Below are 24,336 nucleotides of genomic sequence, written 5' to 3'. Positions count from 1 at the left end.
TATCTAAATTTCTTTTGTTTAATTTTAAAAAAAATGATTTTTCTCATCCCCCCCAGTTAAGGGGGGGTGAAATTTTCAACATCCCACCCTTCCCACGGGGAAAAGAAGACAAAATGAGACAGCGTTCCGCTACACAAGATTAATTACATTAATTACCTCGGTTGCAACCATAATGCGTACAGGTCTGCTTCTAATTTACGCTGGTTACGACTGTTTCAGAGATCTGTCATCAGAGCGTAGCTAGGTTTTCAGCATCCGGGGATAGCGTTTTTTCCAAACCCCCACCCCCCATCAGCATTTACAAACATATAAGTAAACGAAAGTGTAAAAAAAACTCATTATGACGCCTCCTCAGAGGCTGCGACCGAGGAAAGCCCCCCCCCCCTCACTGCCGTCCCACGAAGCAATGCTTAGGCGGAGTTTTACTATATAAATAGTCAAGAACCAATAAGTCAAATTGTACATTGGTTTTGTGCAATTTGAAAATTAAAGGAATTTGTGCTCTACTGGTATACGGATATTGTGGTTGGAGATTCAAAAGATGTTGAATCGAGAAATGTACACAAGTCATTAGAAATAATTTTGTTCATTGATAAGGCTGGGTCAAGTATATATGATTATATTAATTTAAGTCACATCTTTTTTCTTTGAACTCAATTTCTTCTAGCTGTGCTTTTTTTTCTCAATTTAATTTCAAACTAATCTTGATCGAAAATATAGAAATGTGTTTTGAAAACACATTATAAAGAACCATTTCATTGTTGTGAAATGACACCTCTTAATACTACCCCCTTCCTATGAATAAAGAACCAGATAAAACTGTGAGACGCAACAAAAGATCTTAGAAACTTGAGGAATAAGATCTTTTGCGCTTAAACATGGCTCGTTTGGATATTATCTCCTTTTTGGTGACACCTAGTTACGCCACTGCCTGTCATTGACATTTTTCTATTGTATCGTTGCCAAAAGTGTATTATACACAATAGTAAGTTTAGGTAGGCTGATATGGCTCTTTGGATCTTTTGGATCCTTTGTCCACAAGCTATCTCCTTTAAGAAATGAATGAGATGCGACTTTTCTTTCTGGGTTTTCTTCTCTCTCTTATTTTCGAGGTTTTCCATTTCTCTTTATTTGTTCTTAAGTATTTTGCTGATGTCCCGTATTTCAGCATTTTTTGCTGTCTACCCACAAACAATTTATGTAAACAAGTAGTGTAATCCTGAACATCAAAGTCAAGTTCCTTTTATGGATTCAATGAAACTGTCTGATCAACAAATAACTATTTTAATGATAACATTGGAATAAAATTGTAGGGACAAATATAAGGTATTCATCTGTGCGAAATTTATGTGGTATAATTCTTCAAAACAATTCCTTGATCATAAAACAGAGAATCAGAACCATACCCGATGAGCCGTGTCCGAGCCTAGATCGAATGTAATCATAAATTTCAAAAATATTGAACATAGTTTCGCAACTTTCATATAATATATTCGTATTGACGATTGATTACCCCCCCCCCCCCCTCTCGGTAAAATTCCTGTGCATGTGCAGCTGGAAATCCAATTTGGTACAGAATATTAGCTTCAAAAGGCAACACTTTGTAGCAAGGGTGTATCTAGAATTTTTGGTCAGGGGGGGGGGGTCACAAAATACTTTAAAAACGCATAAAAATTTGTTCATATGCATTTTTGTTACGTTTTTACGAGTCAGGTAAATATTTCGGGGGGAGGAAAGTCATTAAAACCACATTTTTTAGGGAACGCGGTGAAAGCCCCCCACCCCTATACAAGTGCCTTGGGATTGTTACAGAAACATGTAGTAATAAAAGAATTTAGCGAAATAACGTTTTGCCACTGGACATTACAAGTGAATTTAATTAGTTCCATATAAAAATGAACTTCAATAGACTTTCCCGCTTTTACCTTGTCCTTACATCCTTTTCGTTTTCATAATTTGTTCTCTATTTCGCTTTTCTCTATGAACAGGTTTGAGCCTCTTCTTTGAACTTTTCTATTATATTTTTAACACTAATTCATCACTTATGATTATTAATTATATATCTGAGTTCAAATTTACCGAAAAAAGAAACAAATGAGCTTCATTAATTTCCGGCCGCTGAATTCTCGATTCACTCCAAAAGAAAAATCACATTTCCAGTGAAACTTACCAGAGTGAAAGTGACCAAAATGGCCATAAAAAAGGAGGAAACAGTCAAATACAACAGGTTTAAATATCAGTTATTCTTTATACTTTTTATCGGTTTGTCTTCCTCAGTCAAACCAATCAATGGTTTAGTCAGACCATTTCTTGTGTATTTACCTTGTTCTAAATATTTTCCGTAATAACAAAAGGATTATATGCACTACAATCTATAAAAATGAATAAGTGTTCTTGCAATTCTTTTTACAAATTTTTAAAATCCGGTAATTGTTTTTACTAAACATTTTACAAGTTAAGTAAATCAATACTGATACAGCAAAGTTACAACCATATTACAACTCAAGCACAGGGGGAAGAGAGTTCGATGTATCAGCTTAACATATAAGTGAGAGGAGGTTAAATTTAGTTAAACAAGTTACAAAAAAATAAAACAAATTTCAGACAAAAATAAAACAAATCAAGAAACAAGCCGCAAAAAGAAAAAAGAAAGAGTAGAGATAGAATAGCACAAATCCTCCCAACACGATAATAATTGAATCCAGAAAATAGCCAGATCCATCAACCTAAAGAGCGATCGATACCCTAAAGGATGACCCTCTAGAGCAGAGTGGGCACCTAAAAAAAGCAGGAAGGGGGGCTGGCTACCTTATATTTCTTACATATTCCCTTCATGATATCCCATAAAGATACCACATGATAATACCATAAAGAATCAGCCTATCTCATCCCCTATATACATTTTTGGTTTGAGTGGCGAAACTTTGAGTGGCCAAACTAGTAAGAATTGATTGGGCGGTCTTGCCATATCTTGTAGAGCTTGGATAAGAGATCCGAATAAACAAGAGAAAACCAAAGCCGCCATCTAATTTTCCCAGAGACCTTAGAAAAATCATTTAACTTCTCCCGTCTAGTGTCAGAGATAAGGATATTTGGATTCAATGAAACTTGTATCTTCAGAAAGTGTTTTTGATTTTTCAATTAAACGGAGCAGAATTTTCTTTTCAAATTTCAGGAAAGAGCAGTCGCTAAAATTCTTCTAGTGGGCTTGCTAGGAAAAACACTTGAAATCAGGTCAAAGGAAAAATCATTTGGTCAATTTGACAGCTTTGGGAGTTCCCTGTGTCGCTACCCACTTTGATTGAAAACCTAGCCAACACAAGGATTTTAATGCCTTTTCAATCAAACTTCATAGTCGAACCACAAATCATCAGTGGCTTTCAATGATAGTTAGACTCCTGGGAAAATTCGCGAACAGACCCTTTGTCTTTCAGGCGACCAGCCGACGTTGAGGTACGCAAAATTTAAAAGGCATCGAATCCGCGCAAGTCCCTACATCCCGACAAAAGATAATCACTAAAACATATATTTTCACTAAGAAATCTTTAAACTTGGGAATTATTTCAGTCGGATTAAACTTATGATAAATTTATTTGCGAAATGTACCTGAGTAAAAATTAAGATAATTTTGATGTCAGTAGAGGAAGATGAAAGGTCATGGAGCGAACATGGACAGAAGAAACAGGGGTCGGAAATATCCCTATCTTGAAAATATTTTGTTGAAAATTCAATTACATAATACACCATTGCTGTTTGTAAATCTTTGTGTTGTTTGAGATTAAATATATCAAAAAGGACAAAAAAAAACTTTGTGAACAAACCATGTATAGTGATTTCAGAGTCCTTATTGAGCTCATACAATCTAATAGCCTCAGCGAGCTCTTCTTGACTCGATATTGTGCAAGGATCACCTAAAAGTATAGAATTTATTACAAAGGGTGTAAGAAAAAAAAAAAAAAAAAAATCCAACTGGCCAATCAATGACACAGATGATGTTTGAAGACCTGCAGCAGCGCAGTTAACAAGTCTTTGTGTTTATATCAAACATCACATTAAACAAAAGGGGTTGTTAGAATATAAACCAAACCTAATTCGAAATTCTAATTCGAGTCAACGTGCTTGCATTGAAGAGCGAAGTGTCTTCCATGTATTATTTATTTCCTTATGTTTTCCCCTACCAATTCAGATGGAGGAGGCTATCGTGGAAAACTGGGATGGGGTTCGTTCCCTAATAAACTAAGAGTTCTAGTGCCTTTTAAAAGGACTGATATCGGGTCCCCCAGGACATTAGCTCTTTAAATATGTGAAAATAAATATATTTAAAAGTACCCTTACACTGAGTGACCAAAAAAGTGGACGCCAATTTTCTATATACTTCATTGGTGAGCTTTGTGTAAGAACTCAACTTAACATTGATTATAAATAGTTAATTATGTTGAAATCATAACACTAAGATTTAGCTTTGAAATAAGTCTGGAAAAAAAAATCATTTTCGAATTTTTGATAAAAAAAAATTTGGAAGGTTACCGCATAGGAAATTTAGCATTCAGTTCCAAATGCAGGAAACAATAATTTTATTGAGAAAAAAAAATTCTTTCGAACAAAAAAAACATTTAATTATCAAGGAAGTTCCAGAAACAGATAATTTTAGTAGTTCCAAAATACTCCCAAAAAAAAAAAAAAGATAGGTGAGCTAGAGATAGAGCATAGGGAGCTATCTTTGAAGGCCTACTTCTCATACCAAAAATGTTAAAAATTTGTCCTGGCATATGTCAAATTTAAAACATCTGCGACTATGAAGATAAGCATGCCTGAATATATGTGGAACTTAGTTCATCCAGCTACTGAGCATTAATGAGGGAATTGAGTAGGTGCCTATGCACTTATATTTTTCTTTTGCAAAGAAATAACATTATTTCTATTGCAGTTATTCAAAGTTACTCACCATTCTATTTTGTATATCTACCATTTTATTTTGCAAAGTTATTCTGGCATCAGATCAATGGTCGAGTAAAAAGATCCATTTTTCTTTCACTAATGAAAAAAAACATTTTTAGAAACATCTTTTTTCAAAAGAAATTAAAGAGGGATTTCAAAACTAAAATGATCCATTAATAATCAAGCCTAACTTAAGGATTAGAGATATTGCTATGGAAGAATAGATGAAGCCTAAAACGAACAGAAATTAAAATGAATAATCAAGACATAACTTAAAACGATCATAATTACCAAGCATAAGAGTAGCGCTACCACCCCCTTAAACCTTAACATGGCAAAAATGTCATTTATGCTTTGCTGCAAACAAAATATAGCGCAAACAGTTTTTTTTTTTATTTTAGAGAAATTGCCTACGAATTGTTTTCGGTCCTCGGTTGACTGACCGCATTTCAGATGAGATGACTTTTATTTTCAACTAATAATTACACCATACTTAACTGGCACTGACCACATTTTTTAAATAACATTATCAACAAACGTAGAAATGGTAAGAATGTATGACGTTTTATTAAGCCACTATTGTGGCTTGAGCAGCGTCACACAATCTTTCATCATAAACCAAACTCATTCACTCTTTCTACTATTTTCATACCATTCAATACATTTAATTACATGAGCTGAAATCAGACTAATGAAACTAGATTGGTTGTTTAAGTATGGTAATATATAAAAGAAAGAATTCCTGGAACAGGAATTCCTGGAAACAGTAGGCTGTACGAAAAGTGTGGTGCAATCCCGCATTCCAGGGCTATAATGAGAGAAAGGTTGATGTGGTTAGGGCACGTTCTGCCGATGAAGGATGACAGAAGGATACTTGGTGCTGCGGTGAGTTGTCAGTAGTAGTAGTAGTATCACGACATTGAAAAATATACAATCGTTTGAACTTCCAGGAATTCTTTCTTTTATATATTACCATATTTAAACAACCAATCTAGTTTCATTAGTCTGATTTCAGCTCATTTTGGTTTCAATGTAGCTCTGGTTTTCTTTGAACAAATTTCCTAGGGGAAAGTAGTTTTTTAAATCAATTTTCATAAATGACTTCCAATTTCCCTGTTGTTCCTATTGAAGGCTTTCTCAGCTTTTTAGTTAAAAATACAAGGCTAGATTTGAATATATGTATAGGTTGATAGACAGACAAAATTAATTTAACCCAAAAATGGTATCAAACTCCCACCAAAATGATGTGGCAGCAAATGCCTCCTCCCCCCTACCCAATTACATGCCAGAGGATATACCTAGGATTAGATAATTAAGAAACTGCTTTGTTCGGCCTTGTAAATCCATTTGGAGCAATCTTGCTCAGAGGCTATCCACTCACCGCCATCTATCAGATTTCTTCAAACAAACCTTTAGCAGATACAAAAAAAATAGATAAAAAGCCACATATTGAGTATGTTAATGCAACTGACACCACGAATTTTTTTTACAAAAAACACCGTACAGATACAAATGAAAAAAAAAGAAATACCATAAATTAGTTTTAATATATTTAAGTATTAACATATATATTAGTACTAATTGCATAATAATATATATAATACTTATAGAATAATATGTGTATAAGTATTAATATATACATATGAAGTGTTAATATTTAGAATATACTGACTTAATATATAAAGAATATTATTATATTCGACTTTACCTTCTTCATCAATCCATTTCATGGTAAACAGCTGATCTTGGCTAAAATGACAAATATCACGTAGTTCATCTTTTAGCCTTTGAAGATCTACTTTAGGATCAATATAGGTTACTAAGATTTCCCTAGAAAGAAAAATTTATCTATTAAAGCTTTCAGAAAGAAATAAAAACCTTAAGATCAATCAAGTAGAAAAAAGGATGCCATTTTGGGTTCTAACAACACATCAGCCACTTGGTATATTAGCCCCCAGTTTTTTGGTGGGGATAGGGGCCAATACAGGAAAGTGTTTTCAGGATACATTTCTTCTGAGAGGGATGCGTGGACTATTTTTTTTAAGGAGAGAGGACTCTGTCCCTTCCCATTGTGTAGGCTACATATGTGTATAATTATCTTTGGTTCAAGTTGTTATTTTTGTCTCTGCTTATTTGTGTTGTTTTGTATTCGCATTACTCCCTATTCATATTACTTGTTTTCTTGGTGAGTACATTTTTTTAGAGGTCTGGGTTTTAAATAGAGGACCTTCAAAGGATGAGATGTTCAGTTATCTTGTCTTAATTACAACTGCACACACAACTTTCCAAATCATAGCGCTTCCTTGTTATTGAAAGTTGTAAGAGCTGATGCAGTTTCATTGAAGCAAATTTTGTGAGGGCTGAGGGACCAGAGCCCCCTCCCCCACTGAAAAGAACATCCCTAGGGAACTAAGAGTCCCCTTCAGAATTTATCTATCTCAACAATCAGCCGGGACTCATAAATTACTAAAAAGAGTATTCTTTTGATTGACCTGCAAACTTAGAATAGGGACGAAGACTCAACAAGGGCCTTTCAAGGTAAGATGAATTTTAAAGCTTTTGTATTTAACAACATTCTGAAGTCAAATAAGAAACTCATCACTTGCATGTCTCTTTGGCCTCTTGTTGGAGAGGGGGGTACAATTGTCAACTATTATCTCTAAACTGCATTGTATAAATCATTAAATCTAAGAACGCACATACAATACAAAAAAAGAAAGTAGTCATTGCAGGCATTCTAAGGTTCAAATTACTCAGTAGGTGGGCATAGCCACTATCAGGGTGTCCCCATAATGGCTTTAATACCTTCTGTTTCAAAGAACTTATACTAATGTACAATATTAACATTGACACCATCATAGACAACCGCTTTTGGTCTGTTCAAGTTTGGAGTACATTCTCTTTCATTAGTCAATATGTCCTGAGTTTTCTGCTTAGTGATCTAAAAATTTTAATTTTAACTCCCATATTAGCTCTGATACTCCCAAATGAGACATTTCTATGCCACTGAGCTCCAGTTCTTTGAACTTTGAGACTTCAGGTTTCAGGCCAGATCTTGGCAGCCAATTTAACTGCTAAAAATATTTAACAAAAGCTCTACTGTCCACCGTACACAATCAACAGAATATATTGGCTTATCTGCATCACTGCTCAAGAAGGAACCAGGGTGAGCATTGGTGATCCAATAACTTTAAGAGCTGGGAATATTCGTTACCTCTGATGCAAGAGTGTTGTGGAGACCACATCAGTGTAATTCAATTTCTGTTTGACCAGTAGCCTGTTTAATGCATCATAGCAATCAGAATCCCTTTTTCGGCTGCTCTCAATATTCTCAAGAGAGCCTTAAGCCAAAGGTTAAAGTTATCAATAATTTTTATTCTTTAAATGAAACATCCATTTTGTGCTCCATTTTTGTAATATAACTGAAAATATTAAAAGAACTGTATTTTCTTTAATATGTGTTTTTTTTCTTCTTTTTTTATACAATGAATCATATTAGCCTTTTGCATATGTTTTTTTTTTTGTTTTTTTTTTTTTACCGAGTACAACTATCTATTGGGCACTAAAAGTGCCCTATGTATGTAATATGTAATAAAGTGCCCTATGTATGTAATATGTGTGGCAATTCCACGTTTGAGGCTCTCATCAGATTCAATAAGGATCACTAGGTACTTAAATTCTTTCATCTCCTCAACCACATCAGTTCTGACTTAAAGTAGGGGGTGGAAGGTAATTTATTTACACTATTTTGCATGATTTTTATTTTCAGTGTACTAATTGACAGATATAATGGCTCTGTATTTGAGACCTAGGTGATGTTCTACTGGGGTTTCTCTTTTAAGCAAGATCAGGGAACTATTTCTGTTGTTTTAAAACAAATGGTGTATGGAGACCACAGTTCATATAATTATCCAGTAAGCTTATCGCAGATCATTTCTGGTCTTCGTTCTCGGTGCGAACAAAAAGCTCCTCCCACTTCTTTCTGCATTACCGGGTTAGTCTGTTTCCGATTGTTTCCAACAAAGTGCATTATTCGTAATAGCGGGTTTCCTCTTGTTTCCGATTATATCACAGTCTGACTTGTCTACCCGTGAAAAGATCTGATGCCGCCTATATTTCTATCTGCAAAAACGTTCTCTGGAGCACTCGCACCTTGGTCCGGGTTTTTATAATGGGTGAGATAGAGAAGATCATACTGGATAATTATATAAACTGTGATGGAGACAAAGGAAGGAAAATTTAAAATTTCTAAATAAGTGAGTCAAAAACCAATGTAACTTGGAATAGGGAAATGTACCCTATTCCAAGCCAGCTACCATTCCACCAGCATGTCCGTTTTTGGTCATCAATTATCAAAAATGTTGTTAGATTATACGTTTTTCTCCTATTCGGGAGGAAGGAGTTATGGCTAGTAAGTGGTTCAACAAGGATATCTTTAAGGAATTAGGAATTAAATGGCAATATTGTTCATGTTAGAACTGTAGACTTCAAAATATTAAGTACATACTCTATAATGGTGAATTTTTCTTGAAATTTTGTAAAACGCTTGACAAACACTAACTTAATGTAAAACCAAAACAATGCTTTTAAGTGCCTGTAACAGGTCAAATACCTTAAACTGAAGGTAGATTTAAAAGAAAAGTTGGTAAACTTGACTAGTGTTTGATTAGATTGCTAGTTGAAAGATTAACACACATGTTCCTTCCCAATATATCAATTGCTATTATGGAAAGTGATTCCGACCTAAGGCTAATTAGCCCTATGCCGTGTTCAAACGTTTAATGATTTTGCTGGTTGCTCTTTCAAATTGGCAATATAAACCAAATTTGATGAGAAATTTTGGGGGTTCTGAAAGACAGAAGAGGATTTCAAGAGAAATTGCCTGCAGATTGTTTTGGGTACCCAACTGACTGACTGTACCTCAAACAGTAGGCTGCATGGAAAATGTGGGTCAATCCTGCTTTCTAGGGCTATAATGAGAGAAAGGTTGAGATGGCTAGGACACATTCTGCAAATGAAGGATGACATTAAGTTGTTCTCATAAATAAGAGATGCACAATTTAGCTGTTATTCCCTTTTTCTAGAATAAAAGAGTAAAGGTTAAGTCCAGATTCACATTTGGAGGAAGCTCTGTGATATTATGAAAACCACTAATTGATTCACTTTACCCCTATCCCCAGGGGCGTCTTTAGGGGGAGGTGGGCTGTTCCCCCATAAATTTGGGAAAATAAATATTATACAGCCCATGCCCCTTCACTATCTGGATATGAAACCCTCTTACCCCCTAATAAAAATGCTGGAGATTTGCCCCTGCCTATCCCCCCAATCTGCTGTGTAAATATGCAGCTTACTATAATTGTTAAATAATGAACACTTGGAATGTCCAATAGATGGTTAAAATACCTGATGATAAAATGCATGTGAGTCAGGTATTAAAACTATTTGCTATTGTAGTGGTAATATAAATAGTTAGTTGTATATTTATTTTTCAAAGAAGGAATGGGGACAAAATGAAGCAATGAAGCTTTTGGGAGTGTTTTAGCCTAAAGTAATTTTTAGAATTGTCTTTTAAAAATAGTGCTGAAGATTATCCTTTTCAGTCATACATCTTTGACCAAATGAAAAGTAGTTTGTCCCTAAATAGGGTGGGAAAATGTTATTAGAAACAGTTTGAAGAAAATTGGGACTTCTTTGGAGGGTATAAAGAGGGGAGCTCTGAATATATTGAGATGAAGGAGGAGCTTGCGCAGCTGTGTTAGCCTATGGCAGCTTGGTGCTGCAATGAGTTGTTAGTTTAGTAGTTTTCAGAATTCCTTTAAAGAATCATGCTCCTGATCTTAACATTTACTGAACAGAGTAAAACAGTAAAATTACCTCTTCTTTATAGGTCTTTCAGGCTTTTGTCAATCTTTGAAAATAATTGAGTTATGTGAATGAAACTTATAGGAATTGCTCCAGAGCCTCATTGATCCCAAGGAAAGAATTTTGAAATACCTACCTCAATACTTCCCCTCTTCAAAGAGCAATGATCTTTGGCACAGCCTACTACTTGAATGAAACACAAGACAAGTTTTTTAAGCCTCATACCTTTGCTTGATCCTGATTTACAATGTCTTAAAGACTTGTAAATCTATATCCTAAATCATAGGCAGCGCAATCGCGCTGCCTAAGTAAAGAGCTACGTGGGTACAATATATTATTGTGTTTTTTTTTCTTAGACCAGGGCACTTTGTATTGAAGGAGTTGTCGTAGAAACTTCGAAAAGGGCTCATTCGATTCGAAATTGGAGTGGCTTTCCCCTTTTTAATAGTCGAAAGTGATTGGAAGGCAACTAACACCCCTTCCAAGCCCACCATTACCCCAAACACATCCAATCGAAATTTTGAGACAGCCATTTTGTTCAGCATAGTTGATTTCCAGATAGAAAATATGTTTTCGAGGAGGACACTCCCCCACAACCCTCAGGGCAAGGGTTTTAAGTTATGCCCTGGGGGCATATAAGAACGATGTTGGCACAATGTATTATTTATTATTTTTTTCCTTTAGACCAGGGCAACTTCGTATCGAAGAGGTTGTTGTAAAAACTTCGAAAAGGGCTCATTCAGTTGGAAATTGGAGTGGCTTGTGCCCTTTTTAAGAACCGAAAGTGATTGGAAGGTAACTAATACCCCGTCCAAGCTAACGATATTACGAAACACATACAATACAAAATTTTGATATAGCAATCTTGTTGAATTTAATTGATCTCCAGATATAAATTATGTTTTTGAGAAGTACACCCCCCCGCAACCTCCAGCCTAAGTGGTGTAAATTATACCCATGTGGCATAGATGGTTCTTATAGAAAGTGTTATCGTAGAAATTTCAAAAAGCGCATTCAATTGTAAAGTGAAAGGTCTAGTACCCCTTTTAGTATTCGGAAATGTTTGGCGGGCAATTAACACCCCTCTCACGCCCACCATTTCCCCATACACATACAATCAAAATTTTGAGAGAGCCATTTTCTTCAAAGTAGTTGAAAGTTCTGAAAATTAGGTCTTTGATGATGACAGCCCCCCCCACAGCCTCCGGGCAAGGGCTGTAAATTATGCCCTGGGGGCATATAAGGTTTTTATAGAACGCGTTGTCATAGAAACTTCAAAAAGGGCTTATTCGATTGGAAATTGAAATAGCTAGTGCCTTTTTTATTAGTCGAAAGTGATTTGAGGACAACTAACCCCCTCTCATGCCCACCTTTTCCCCAAACACATACAATCAAAATTTTTAGATAGCCATTTTATTCAACATTGTTGAACGTTTTGGAAATTAGGTTTTTAAAGATGACAACCCCTCTCCCCCCCACAGCCCTCAGGGCAAAGGTTTTAAGTTATGCCCTGGGGGCATTTAAGGTTTTTATAGAAAGCGATGTCGTAGAAACTTCAAAAAGGGCTCATTCACTTAGAAATTGAAAGGGCTAGTGCCCTTTCAATTTTGCCTCAGGCAAGGGTTATAAGTTATGCCCTGGGGAAAAATAAGGTTTTCATAGAAAGCATTGTCGTAGAAACTTCAAAAAAGGCTCATTTGATTGAAAATCGAAATGGCTAAAGCCCTTTCTAATAGTCTCCTCTCACGCCCACCTTTTCCCCAAACACATCCAATCAAAATATACCCTGGGGGCAAATAAGGTTTTCACAGAAGGTGTTGTCGTAGAAACTTCAAAAAGGGCTCATTCGATTGGAAATTGAAATGGCTAGTGCCCTTTTAATAATCGAAATTGATTGGAGGGCAACTAACCCCCTCTCACGCCCACCATTTATCCAAACACATCCAATCAAAATTTTGAGATAGCCATTTTGTTCAACATAGTTGAAAGTTCTGGAAACTAGGTCTTTGAGGATGACAACCCGACCACAACCCTTAGGGCAAGGGTTATAAGTTATGCCCTGGGGGCATATAAGGTTTTCATAGAAAGCATTGTCGTAGAAACTTCAAAAATGGCTCATTCGATTGGAAATTGAAATGGCTAGTGGCCTTTTTAATAGTCGCCTCTCATGTCCATCTTTTCCTCAAACACATCCAATAAAAATTTTTAGATAGCCATTTTATTCAACGTAGTTTAAATTTTTGTAAATTAGGTATTTAAGGATGACAACCCCCCCCCCCCACAGCCCTCAGGGTAAGGGTTGTAATTTATCCCCTGGGGGCATATAAGGTTCTTATAGAAAGCAATGTTGTAAAAACTTCAAAAAGGGCTCATTCAATTGGAAATTGAAAGGACTAGTGCCCTTTTAATAGTCGAAAGTGATTGAAAGGCAACACCCCCCTCCCACACCCACCATTTCCCCAAACATATCCAATCAAAATTTTGAGATAATCATTTTGTTCAATGTAGTCAAAAGTTCTGGAAATTAGGTCTTTTAGGATGATAACCCCCTCAAAGCTTTCAGTGCAAGGGTTGTAAGTTATGCCTTGGGGGCATATAAGGTTTATATAGAAAGTTGTTGTTGAAATTTCAAAAAGGGCTCATTTGATTGGAAATTGAAATTGCCCTTTCTAATACTCATTAGTGAGTGGAGAGTAATTGATCCCACTCTCACGCCCATCATTTCCCCAAACACATTCAATCAGAGTTTAGAGACAGCCATTTGGTTCAACGTAGTTGAAAGTTTTGGAAATTATGTATTTAAGGATGACAAACCCCCCAGAGCCCCAAGGGCAAAGGTGGTAAGTTATGCCCTGGATAATAAGGTTTTATAAGGTTTATAACATATAAGGTTTTTATAGATAGAGTTGTTGTAAAAACTTCAAAAGGGGCTCATTCAATTGGAAATCGAGAGGGCTAGTGCTCTTTTTAACAGTCGAAAGTGATTGGAGGGTAACTAACCACCCTCTCACGCCCACCATTCCCCAAAACACATACAATCAAAATTTTCAGATAGCAATTTTGTTCAACATAGTAGAAATTTCTGGACATTAGGTCTTTAAGGATGACAGCCCCCCCAGCCCTCAGGGCAAGGGTTGTAAGTTATGCCCTGGGGCATATAAGGTTATTATTGAAAGCGTTGTCGTAGAAACTTCAAAAGGGCTAATTTGATTAGAAATTGAAAGGGCTAGTGCCTTTTTAAATAGTTGAAAGTGATTGGAGAGCAACTAATGCCCCTCTCATGTCCACCATTTTCCCCAACACATCCAATCAAAATTTTGAGATAGCCATTTTCGTTAACATAGCTGAAAGTTCTGGAAATTATGTCACAGAGGATGACAACTACCCTCAAAGCCCTTAGGGTAAGGGTTGTAATTTATGCCCTGGGGGCACATAAGGTGTTTATAGAAAGCGTTGTTGTAGTAACTCAAAAAGGGCTCATTTGATCGGAAATCGAAAGGCCTAGTGCCCTTTTTAATAGTCAAAAGTGATTGGAAGGCTTGACATTTTTATAGTAAAGATCAACGTGGGTATAATGTATGATTTTTTGTTGTTGTTGTTGTTTAGACCAGGGCACTGGAGTTGTCATAGGAACTTCAAAAAGGACTCATTTGCTTCAAATAGAAAGGGCTAATGCCCTTTTTAGTAGTTAAAAGTGATTAGACGGCAACTAATTGCCCTCCCACGCCCACCCTCCCATTTACGTTAATGTTTAAAAACTAAATGTTGCGTTAAGATTAAATCAAAATGCACTATGTTAATGCTAATTTCTAATAAGACATCTCAGCAGTATCCCAATTCCCAAGAACGACTGAGGGTATTATGTTCAAACTTTCGGGGCTGCTTCTGCTCTTAGAATTTGACCAAGTCAAAATAGTATAAGTGTATCCAAGCTATCAAAGAAAGTAAACAGATTTTTTTGTGAATGGTATCAAGTTTTCCATTTCAGGTCAACTAGAGGAGGTATGAAATGAAATTAAACAAACTTGTGTCCAGATTTTTAAAAGGATGTATGTCATTAACAATTGCTGAAAATTTTTCTCCAGCATACAAATAGCAGGCCAAACTATAAAGACTTAAAAAAACAAAAAGATTTAAAGTATTATTTTCTTTTTCGCTCAAAAGACTATGTCAATATAAAACAAACAGAAATTAATTAAAAAAAAACTTTTTCAACAAAATAAGTTTTTCAAAGAAAAGTAAAGAACTACATTAAAAAGAAATGAGCAAAAATAAAATCAAATAATCTACCAAGCGTGTAACTACCACAAATCAGTATCAATAAATAAATGAAACCCAAAACAAACAGAAATTACAATAAATAACCAAGTCAAACTCAAAACGAGCAGAAATTAACATAAGTTGGGCTCAAAACCCCTATGCCTTCCCAAGGCCAGAACATAATTTGCACTTTCTGAAAAAAATTCCAATGATTGTGCATTGTCAGTTTAATATACATATACTGATATTTAGTAATCAAAATGTTAATATTATTTGATTTATTAAAGTTATAAAAGTAAAAACATTTATATTTTTATAAGTAAAGCACAAATTATGTTCTGGCCTTGGGAAGGCATAGGGGTTTTGAGCCCAACTTATGTTAATTTCTGCTCGTTTTGAGTTTGACTCAGTTATTTATTGTAATTTTTGTTTGTTTTGGATTTCATTTATTTATCAATGCTGATTTATGGTAGTTTCACGCTTGTTAGATTATTTGATTTTATTTTTGCTCATTTTTTGTTTAATGGAGTTCTTTACTTTTCATTGAAAAACTTATTTTGTGGAAAGTTTCTTTAATTCATTCAAGAAAAGACCTGGTATTGCCTAAAATTATGGTAACATAATAGGAATTTATGAAGTAATCAAAGTAGTAATATCATCCAAATCAAAAATGACCAGCCAGTTGGTAAAATTCACCCCCCCCCCAAAAAAAAATCTTGCCTAATGACCCCTCTGTCAGGGGGGGGGGTTAAGCAAAGCAATGCACTTTCATTATTGATATAAGTAAGTATTTATGATTTTTTAAAGTAGTTTTTAGAATTTTTAGTAACTGTTTTCTACTTGGCTATAAAAAAAAAAAAAAAAAAAAAAAAAAAAACTGTCTTCCTACTTTAGTAACTGAAATAAATGAGCACTTGACCAAGGTCTACACCCTACTCATCCATCCAGTTCCCTAGGACAAAACAGTATATATCCAATCCAATAATCCGAAAATCAAGTCCAAATTAGAGCAAAATCAACATCAATAAGTATATATCAATGTTCCGAAACCAAGCTATAGCACCTTAAATCTACAAGGACTTTATATTCCCAAGGTGATCATCACATATCGGGGCTCATCAGATGAAAACTCATTGCCTAAATGGGTTTTGGCGCTTAAATTTCATTACCCAGGCAAAATGAGCGCACCATGCCATAATCGGGTATACCCCTATGTAGTGACACCTATGGAATAATCATAAACAAAATCCAAAATATCCCAAAAATATAAAGGTTTTCATGAGTCAAGAAAGCATAAAACTCATTTTAACAAAGAAGCTCAAATTTAAACTCAAAATTACAAACAAAAACAGTGCAATTTTAAGAATAAAACTCAATTTTAACAAAAACAATGCATGACTACACCTGGGGCAATCTAGGGGGGAGAAATGAACTGTGAGAAAGCCAACCATGATATCTAGAAGGAGCACATAAAAGGGAATCAAATGGTACTACTTTTATTTTAGTAACAAGATTCCTTCTGAAGTGGTTATCCACTAAAGTACTATTTATCTCTTAAATTTAGGAAATAAAGGAATAATTCTACATTAGGGACTTGTGTTCATCTTGAAAAGTAGGTGAGTTGGGTGAATGAAACCAGGGCCTAAAATATACCCTGGGAAAAACTGCCAAGCTAATATGTGCACCCTTTTCTTGTTTCTAGGGTTTAAAAGATTGCATATTTGATAGGTCTACCTATCTAAATTCTGACTAAAAGTGTTTTACCTTGATTTAAACATTGTAATTTATTTTTGGATTTTGTTTTGAAAATATAATTCCTGTTATTTTGCTAGAATTTTAAACCATATCAAGTGTTTTTCCTAAATTTAAGGAACAGGTGTTTTATAACTTACAGATCTTTTAAACCTTATAAAGTGGAATTTGGCAGAGCTATGAGGCTCAAAAAGACTTTTTATGTGCCCCATTTGAACAGAAGATCTATTTTGCAATGTTTCACTTCTATAACACAAAGATTGTTATAGGTCAGTGCCCTTTGGAAGAAGGAGGAGTGGAGGTAGGTGTTTCAAAATACCTTCCCAGAAGATCATTAATAATCTGGATGCACTCCAATTCAATTCTCTGAATACTGATGGAATTGAGTCTGTGTGGATTAAATTACAGAATCAAATAATTTCAATTGCAGTGGGTGTTGTTTATAGAAGCCTCAGTACTCTGTTTGTTTTGCACTCTGAATCTAATTTGGCTGCTATGTTGTCTCATGTGATGTCCAAATTTGCCAGCTATGATCTTGTCCTTATGGGGGACTTTAACCTTCCTGAAATCCAATGGATTGATGGATCTGGTTTTTGTAATAGAGATTCTCCTGTTTCATCTGCCCTCTCTGGTAATTCCCTCTGTCAAACAATCTCACAACCAACTTGTTACAGGGAAGGTCAAGTCTCCAACATTCTTAATCTGGTTATACTCAGTAACTCTGACCTTCTTATTAAGAATGTAATAACAACGCCTATTGGTAATAGCAACCATGTAGTAATTATTTCAGAGCTATGTCTGCCTACCAAACAACCTTCCTCTAAGCAACAAAAATATGTAAGCTACAAAATAGTATCTGATAAACTTGCCAAAGTCAATTGGAAAACGCTTATTACTGATGATATTGAGGAGAGTTGGTCAAATGTAAAGACAGAAATTCTAAATGTTGAAAAGTCATGCACCAGAATTTTTCAGGCAAAACAGGCAAAAAATTTACCTTTTTTAACTACTAAAGTAAGCAAGCTAATCAATCGAAAACACAGAGCATGGAATTGCTATAGAAAAATAAGACCACAGAAAATCATCTAGTCTTCACATCCTTTTGTAATCAAACAACAAACCAAATAAAGGAGTTGAAGAGAAGGTTTGAGGAAAAACTGGTTGAGGAAGTTAAAGATAACCCTAAATCTTTGTAATGTTATGCCACTCAAAAATGTAGCAGCAGACACACAATCCCAGATATCCTCCATGATAGTAAATCAGTTGATGATCCTGAACTGAAAGTTGAAATTTTTAACCAATATTTCTCTTCTGTTTTTTTTTTTTTTTTGTCCAACTCTAGTATTGTATATCCTACACCTCCTTTATATGATGCATCACATAATATGGAACTAATTCTGATTACAGATACTTTGGTCCTAAAAGAACTCACATCCCTCAAACTGAATAAATCTGCCAGCCCAAATGACACTCACCCACATATCCTACATGAATGTCATACAGTTTTGTGTCAACCTCTTTCCCTACTGTTCAATTTATCATTAAATCTTTCTAGGCTACCTCAGGACTGGAAAACTGAACATATAATTCCTATTTTTTAAAAAGGTAGAAAGGACCTTGCTGAAAATTATCAACCCATCAGCATGACATCAGCAGTTGTTAAGGTTCTTGAAAGAATAATCAATTCAGCAGTTTTTAAACACCTTGAAGCAAACAATGTCTTACACAGTTCATAACATGGCTTTTGTTCTGGAAGAACTGTTGACACCAATCTCCTTGAATCATATGATCACACCACCAAGTTGCTTGATATTGGGGTGCCTGCTGACATGATTCTGCTTGACTTTTCTAAAGCTTTTGACAAAGTGTGTCACAATCAACTTGCAATTAAATTATGCACAGTAAAGCACAAAGAGAAATCCCTGCTCAGGATCCTTGATTTCCTTTATTTGTGCAATCAATGTGTTCAGTTATTTGATGACTCTAATAATTGTATTATTTCTTCCTCAATGTGTGTTCTCAGTTGAGTTCCTTGGGGAAGTGTCTTGGGTCCTATACTATTTAATATCTTCATCAATGATGCTCCTTCCATTATCAGCAGTAAATCAGATCTTTATGCAGATGACCTGAAGCTTCTTGGACCAGCTTTGTCCTGTGAAGATCATGCCCTGCTACAAAATAATCTTCAACTGCTGGGTCACAACAGGCTTCATGGTCAAAACAGGTTTACTAAGCTAGATGCCAAGTCTGGGTATTGGATGCTCAAACTGTCAGAACCATCGTCATTGATGACAACTTTCAATACACCCTTTGGAAGATATTGATACATGAGAATGCCTTTTGGGATTGTGTGTGCTCAGGACATATTCCAACAGAAAATGGAGGAAACGTTCAACAATCTAGAAGGTCTAGGTGTGATTGTGGATGACATAATAGTATCTGGTAAAGATGACGAGCATGATAGAAACCTTTTATGCATGCTAGAGAGGGCCAGAAAGGAAGGAGTGAAATTCAACCCTGAGAAATGTATATTTGATGCTCACAGTATCCCTTATTTTGGCCACGTCATCACAGCTGAAGGCATAAAGCCGGATCCAAGGAAGGTTCAGGCTATAAAGGAAATGCCATGTCCTACAAGCAAGGAGGAGCTCATGACGTTTTTAGGAATGATCAATTTCCTATCCTGTTACATTCCAAATCTCTCAACTTTGAACCACTCATTAAGAGAGTTAGGAAAGCAGGATACATTCCAGTGAACAGATGTTCACAAATCAGAGATGGAGAAGATCAAGGTTTCTATTTGTCAGAACCTAGCTGCATTCGATGCTCAAAGTAAGGAAGTAGAGTTGAAAACAGATGCGTCAAAACATGGCCTCAGGGCAGAGCTTTTAACTCACGGACAGATTGTAGCATTTGCCTCAAAAGCATTGAATGAGACAGAACAGCGCTACTCACAGATCGAGAAGGAGCTGTATGCAATCATGTTTGGCTGTCGGAAATTTCACCAATACATTTATGGCCAAAAAGTCAAGCTGTACACAGATCACAAGCCTTTGGAAACCATTCTGTCAAAGCCTTTGTCTCAGGCACCACCAAGGCTGCAAAGGATGATGCTTCAGATACAGCCATATGATTTGGAGGTTCACTACATTAGAGGCAAAGATATCCCAGTAGCTGATGCCCTGTCAAGACTGCACCCATCTGAAGAAAACAACGATTTTCAAAATGAGGTCGAATTTCATGTAAACTTGTTTGTTAAGCACATACCTGTTAGTGATACAAAAATGGAGCAAATCCGAAAAGAAAATCAGCAAGATCCAGTCATGCAAACCCTCATCAAAGTAATCCAGGAAGGGTGGCCTGTTGTCAGAAAGTCTTGTCCAAGACCTGTTATCCCATACTGGAATTTCAGAGAAGAGCTAGCGGTTGTTGATGGCATCATCTTGAAGGCTGACCGAATTGTCATTCCTTTAGCCATCCAGCCAAACATTCTCAAGCAACTGCATGCATCCCACATGGGCATGAAAAAAGCCAAACAGAGAGCACAAACTCTGGCTTTCTGGCCAGGAATGAACCATGGAATAGAACATTTTGTAAAGAGCTGCAAATCGTGTGGGAAATATGCACCAAACAACCCCAGAGAGTCTTTGCTTTCTACTCCACTACCCCAAGGCCCAAGGGAAGCTATCGGTGTAGACCTTTGTTAATTGGAGGGCAGAAACTAACTCATTACCAGTGACTACTATAGCCGGTTCATTGAGATTGACAAGTTGAACTGCACAACTTTGTCAGAAATCATCACCAAACTCAAGTCACATTTTGCTAGATATGGCATACCATTGAAGATTTGGTCAGACAATGGGCCACAGTTCTCATCCAGTGAGTTCCTTAGTTTTCTGCAACTGTACAACATCCAGCTCTGTACATCAAGCTCAAACTTCCCACAATCGAATGGACATATCGAAAAGGCAGTAGACATTGTGAAAAGAATCATGCAGAAAGCAGTTGACTCCAATTCGGATCCTCATCTTGGTCTTCTTGAGTACAGGAGTACTCCAATCAGTGGATCTGCATCACCGGCTCAACTGCTCATGAGCAGGACTCCGAGGTCGACCCTACCAACTATCCAGCTGCGTCCCAAGGTAATACCTAGAAAAGAGATCATCAGGGTTCATGAAAGAAACCAGTGTAGGCAGAAAACCTACTATGACCGGCATGCAAAAGACTTAGCTATGCTGAGTCCAAATGAAACAGTTTGGATGAAACTGTCAAAAGAAGATAAGCAGTGGAAAAAAGGGATAGTTCTTTCAATGCCAGAGCCAAGTTCTTATGTAGTACAAACGGAAAACAGAAATACTTACAGACGAAATCGCGTGCATTTGAAGCCTAGATTCACTGAGCCAGGGGAAACTGAAATTAACATTCCACACAAACTTGTAGACTCAGATGAGAGCCAGTCCATTGCGCCAGGTCCATTACTTGAGGGTACTGAGTCCCCTGAAAAACTAGATGCTACCAGTCTGACTATTGCTACTCCACCAAGGTTTAGACTTGATGAAAATGCTGATGTTCCAGCCACACCGTTTGCAACTCTGAATCTGGTTCCAGTGAACAGTAATAGGAATTCTAATACAAACAGGACTCTACTTGGGCCACTTGTGTCAAGATATGGAAGGCCCATAAAACCAAGACAGATTTTTGATCTGTGAATAATTAAATGGAACTTTTTATGTATTTTCAAATACTGTCTCATAATTATATTTAGCACCCCAAATAACAACTATCTGATAATTATGTTTTAACACCTCTACCAGTATGTGCTTGTAAATGTTGGTTGGCTTCAATAAACTGATTCAATGAAACGTCTCTCATTGAATACAACAGGCTGAGGCCTGGCTTCTTGAATTCAATGTTGCCAAGTGCCATATCATTCACTTTGGCAAACTGAATTCCTACCACTCTTATTCTTTCTTAGGCCACCCACTCTCCTCTGTAAATAATGAGCAAGATCTTGGTGTCACTATTGACAATGAATTAAAATTGAGCACTCACACTAAGAGGTCTGCTGCCTGGGCTAGTTTGACCTTGGTACTGATTAAGCATAATCTTTCCTCTTGTTCTCCTAAAGCCATCAGTCTTCTTCATAAGGGACTTATGCATCCTAAGCTTGAAGTTGGAATGTCCCTTGTCTCTCTATATTTTAAAAAAGACATAAAATTTCTTGAAGCTGTGCAGAGATGTGCTACTAAAGTGATATCTGGCATGCAAGAGCTTTCCTACCCTGTAAGACTATCAAAGCTGAATCTCCTTATACTTATTTACAGGAGAAATAGAGGGGATGCTATTTTAGCCTTTAATTTATTGAGGGCTAGTATTCTCAGCATTATCCCCTACTGTTGGTACCAATTCAAAAACTAGAGGTCATCACCTGAAACTTGTCAAGCAGTCTACAATTTCTAGAGTCTGTACTCATTTCTTCTCAATACATATTTTCAATAATTGGAACAAACTATCAAATGAAACAGTTACTGCTGAATCTGTTGACATTTTTAAACAAAGGCTAGATGCTGAGTGGTCCTCCAGAGAGTGTAAACTCAATTGGGATGCTATTGAAGATGGAACTGCACCAGTGAACCTGTACACAACTAGTCATCATTCTGGAGCTCTACAAGGAGAAATACTTAGATTCCTCCTAGCTGCAATTCAAGGTAATGTACCCATGCATCAAATGACATTTTCACTTTTATCTTAGCTAAATAATGTGGCCCACTGCAAATTTACCATCAAACCTTTAGAATTTTATGCTGAATCCAAATGTTTTGTTTATTTGTATTGGAAAAGAACCCCCTAATGTGCACAAATATACCCTTAATCATATATATCAGGGAATTTAACCTAAATTGGGCAAATATATACCAAATCATATTATTGAGTAAGGAATAAAGTGAATACACCATTTGATGCCTTTTTTATGCTGATTACAAATATAGTAATCATTTCTATTGGAAATAATTTCAGCCCCCCTCCCCCCCCCTATATATGCCAATTCAGGGTATATATTTCTATATTAGGGGGGGGGGAGGCAAATTTTATTACTGATGTAAATGGGAGGTAAGTTTAAACTTTACCCCCACCCCGCCACCCTAATTTAGAAATATATACCCTGAATTGGTATATATATAGGGGGGGGGGGACTAAAATTCATTTCCAATAGAAATGATTAGTATATTTGTAATCAGCATAAAAAAAAGGCATCAAATGGTGTATTCACTTTATTCCTAACTCAATAATATGATTTGGTATATATTTACCCTAAATTGTGCTTAAATAGGCCTAGCCTAATGGGAATTCCATTTCCCAAAATTGGAGCTAATGAAAAAGAGACTTCAGACCCAAAATTAAGATAATTTTTAGTCAAATTTAGACAGGTAGCCTATAAACCTGCCATTTCTGCAACCTTCTAACCTAAGCCCTAGAAATAAGGAGAGGGTTGAGATCTCAGCTTGAAAACCCCTTCCCAAAGAATAGTTCAGGCCTTACCTTCATTCTTGTAAACTTCATTCACCAAATCAACCACTTTCCAAGACAGCAAGAGGTAAATTTTTACCAAATCATATTATTGACTTATGAATAAAGTAGACATACCACTTGATGCCTTTTTTATGTTCTTTCCAAATATAATAATCATTTTTGTTGGAAATGAATTTTATCCCCAACCCTATTTATACCAATTCAGGGTAGCCTATATATTTGCACATTAAAGGGGTGGGGGTCAATTTTACTTCTGATGTAAATGAGAGGTAAGATTAAACTTTCCCCCCCACCCCACTAATGTGCAAACATACACCCTGAATTGGTATATATGAGTGGGGGCTAAAATTCATTTCCAACAAAAATGATTACTATATTTGTAAAGAGCATAAAAAAGGCATCAAGTGGTAGGCTATAGGCCTATTCACTTTATTTGTAAATCAATAATATGATTTGGTAAAAATTTAACCCAGCAAGAAGCTTTTTAACTACGAATTTACTGATCTTTATTTACTTTTTTTGTGTTAGCTCTTTCAGTGCTAAGCCTAGCCTAGCCTACATCAAATTTTTGACATACCCATGCAGGGCAACAAAACAACAGAAATGTTCATACCCATTAAATGCCAATTTTAGTTTAATTTCCCCAGACTCAATGACATCAAACTCAACAGCTGGAGGCATCCTACAAGGTGCCAGAAGAAGCCTTTTTAAAAAAAAAGAATGATAAGATAGGATAGTCTAGGCTATTTATTTTTGTTTTGACAGGAATGGATTAGACGGCACTGTAGAGCCGAACAATTTTATTTTCTAGATAGCTCTGAAAGTCTTTGATGAAGTAGTTCAGCTCAATCAAACCCAGGCTGAGGTAACCAACAAAATTTGTTCATGGGAGCAGGGTTTACCAACTGGACATATTTTTATGTCCAAAGTACACATTCCCATGTGCTGGGACACAATGACATAAGCCGCGTTTTCAGGCTTAGTGGGTTCGAA

The 24,336-nt window shown here is 36.1% G+C and overlaps 1 protein-coding gene across 2 annotated transcripts in view; it reads right to left on the bottom strand.

Annotated features, from left to right (window-relative positions):
- aPKC (protein kinase C iota type) overlaps window positions 1-24,100 on the bottom strand; it is a 104,971-nt gene extending 80,871 nt beyond the window's left edge. The window contains exons 1-3 of one of the 2 annotated variants that reach the window (XM_089090444.1): window positions 23,957-24,100; window positions 6,647-6,768; window positions 3,822-3,911 (exon numbers count right to left, since the gene is read on the bottom strand). In XM_089090444.1, the coding sequence (XP_088946570.1) occupies window positions 3,822-3,911; window positions 6,647-6,768; window positions 23,957-24,024 (280 nt within the window). In that variant the 5' untranslated portion in view covers window positions 24,025-24,100. Of the gene's footprint in view, window positions 1-3,821; window positions 3,912-6,646; window positions 6,769-23,352; window positions 23,454-23,956 lie in introns of those variants that run through there. The other variant, XM_089090445.1, reaches the window with a different exon arrangement.
- Window positions 24,101-24,336: the final 236 nt, after the last annotated feature.

The sequence above is a fragment of the Artemia sp. Qi Xiang Cuo genome, chromosome 6 (assembly GCF_049724085.1).
Source record: "Artemia sp. Qi Xiang Cuo chromosome 6, ASM4972408v1, whole genome shotgun sequence".
NCBI classification, from domain to species: Eukaryota; Metazoa; Arthropoda; class Branchiopoda; order Anostraca; family Artemiidae; genus Artemia; species Artemia sp. Qi Xiang Cuo.
Note: the sequence above shows the minus strand (reverse complement) of the source record. Positions and strands in the feature narration are given on the sequence as shown.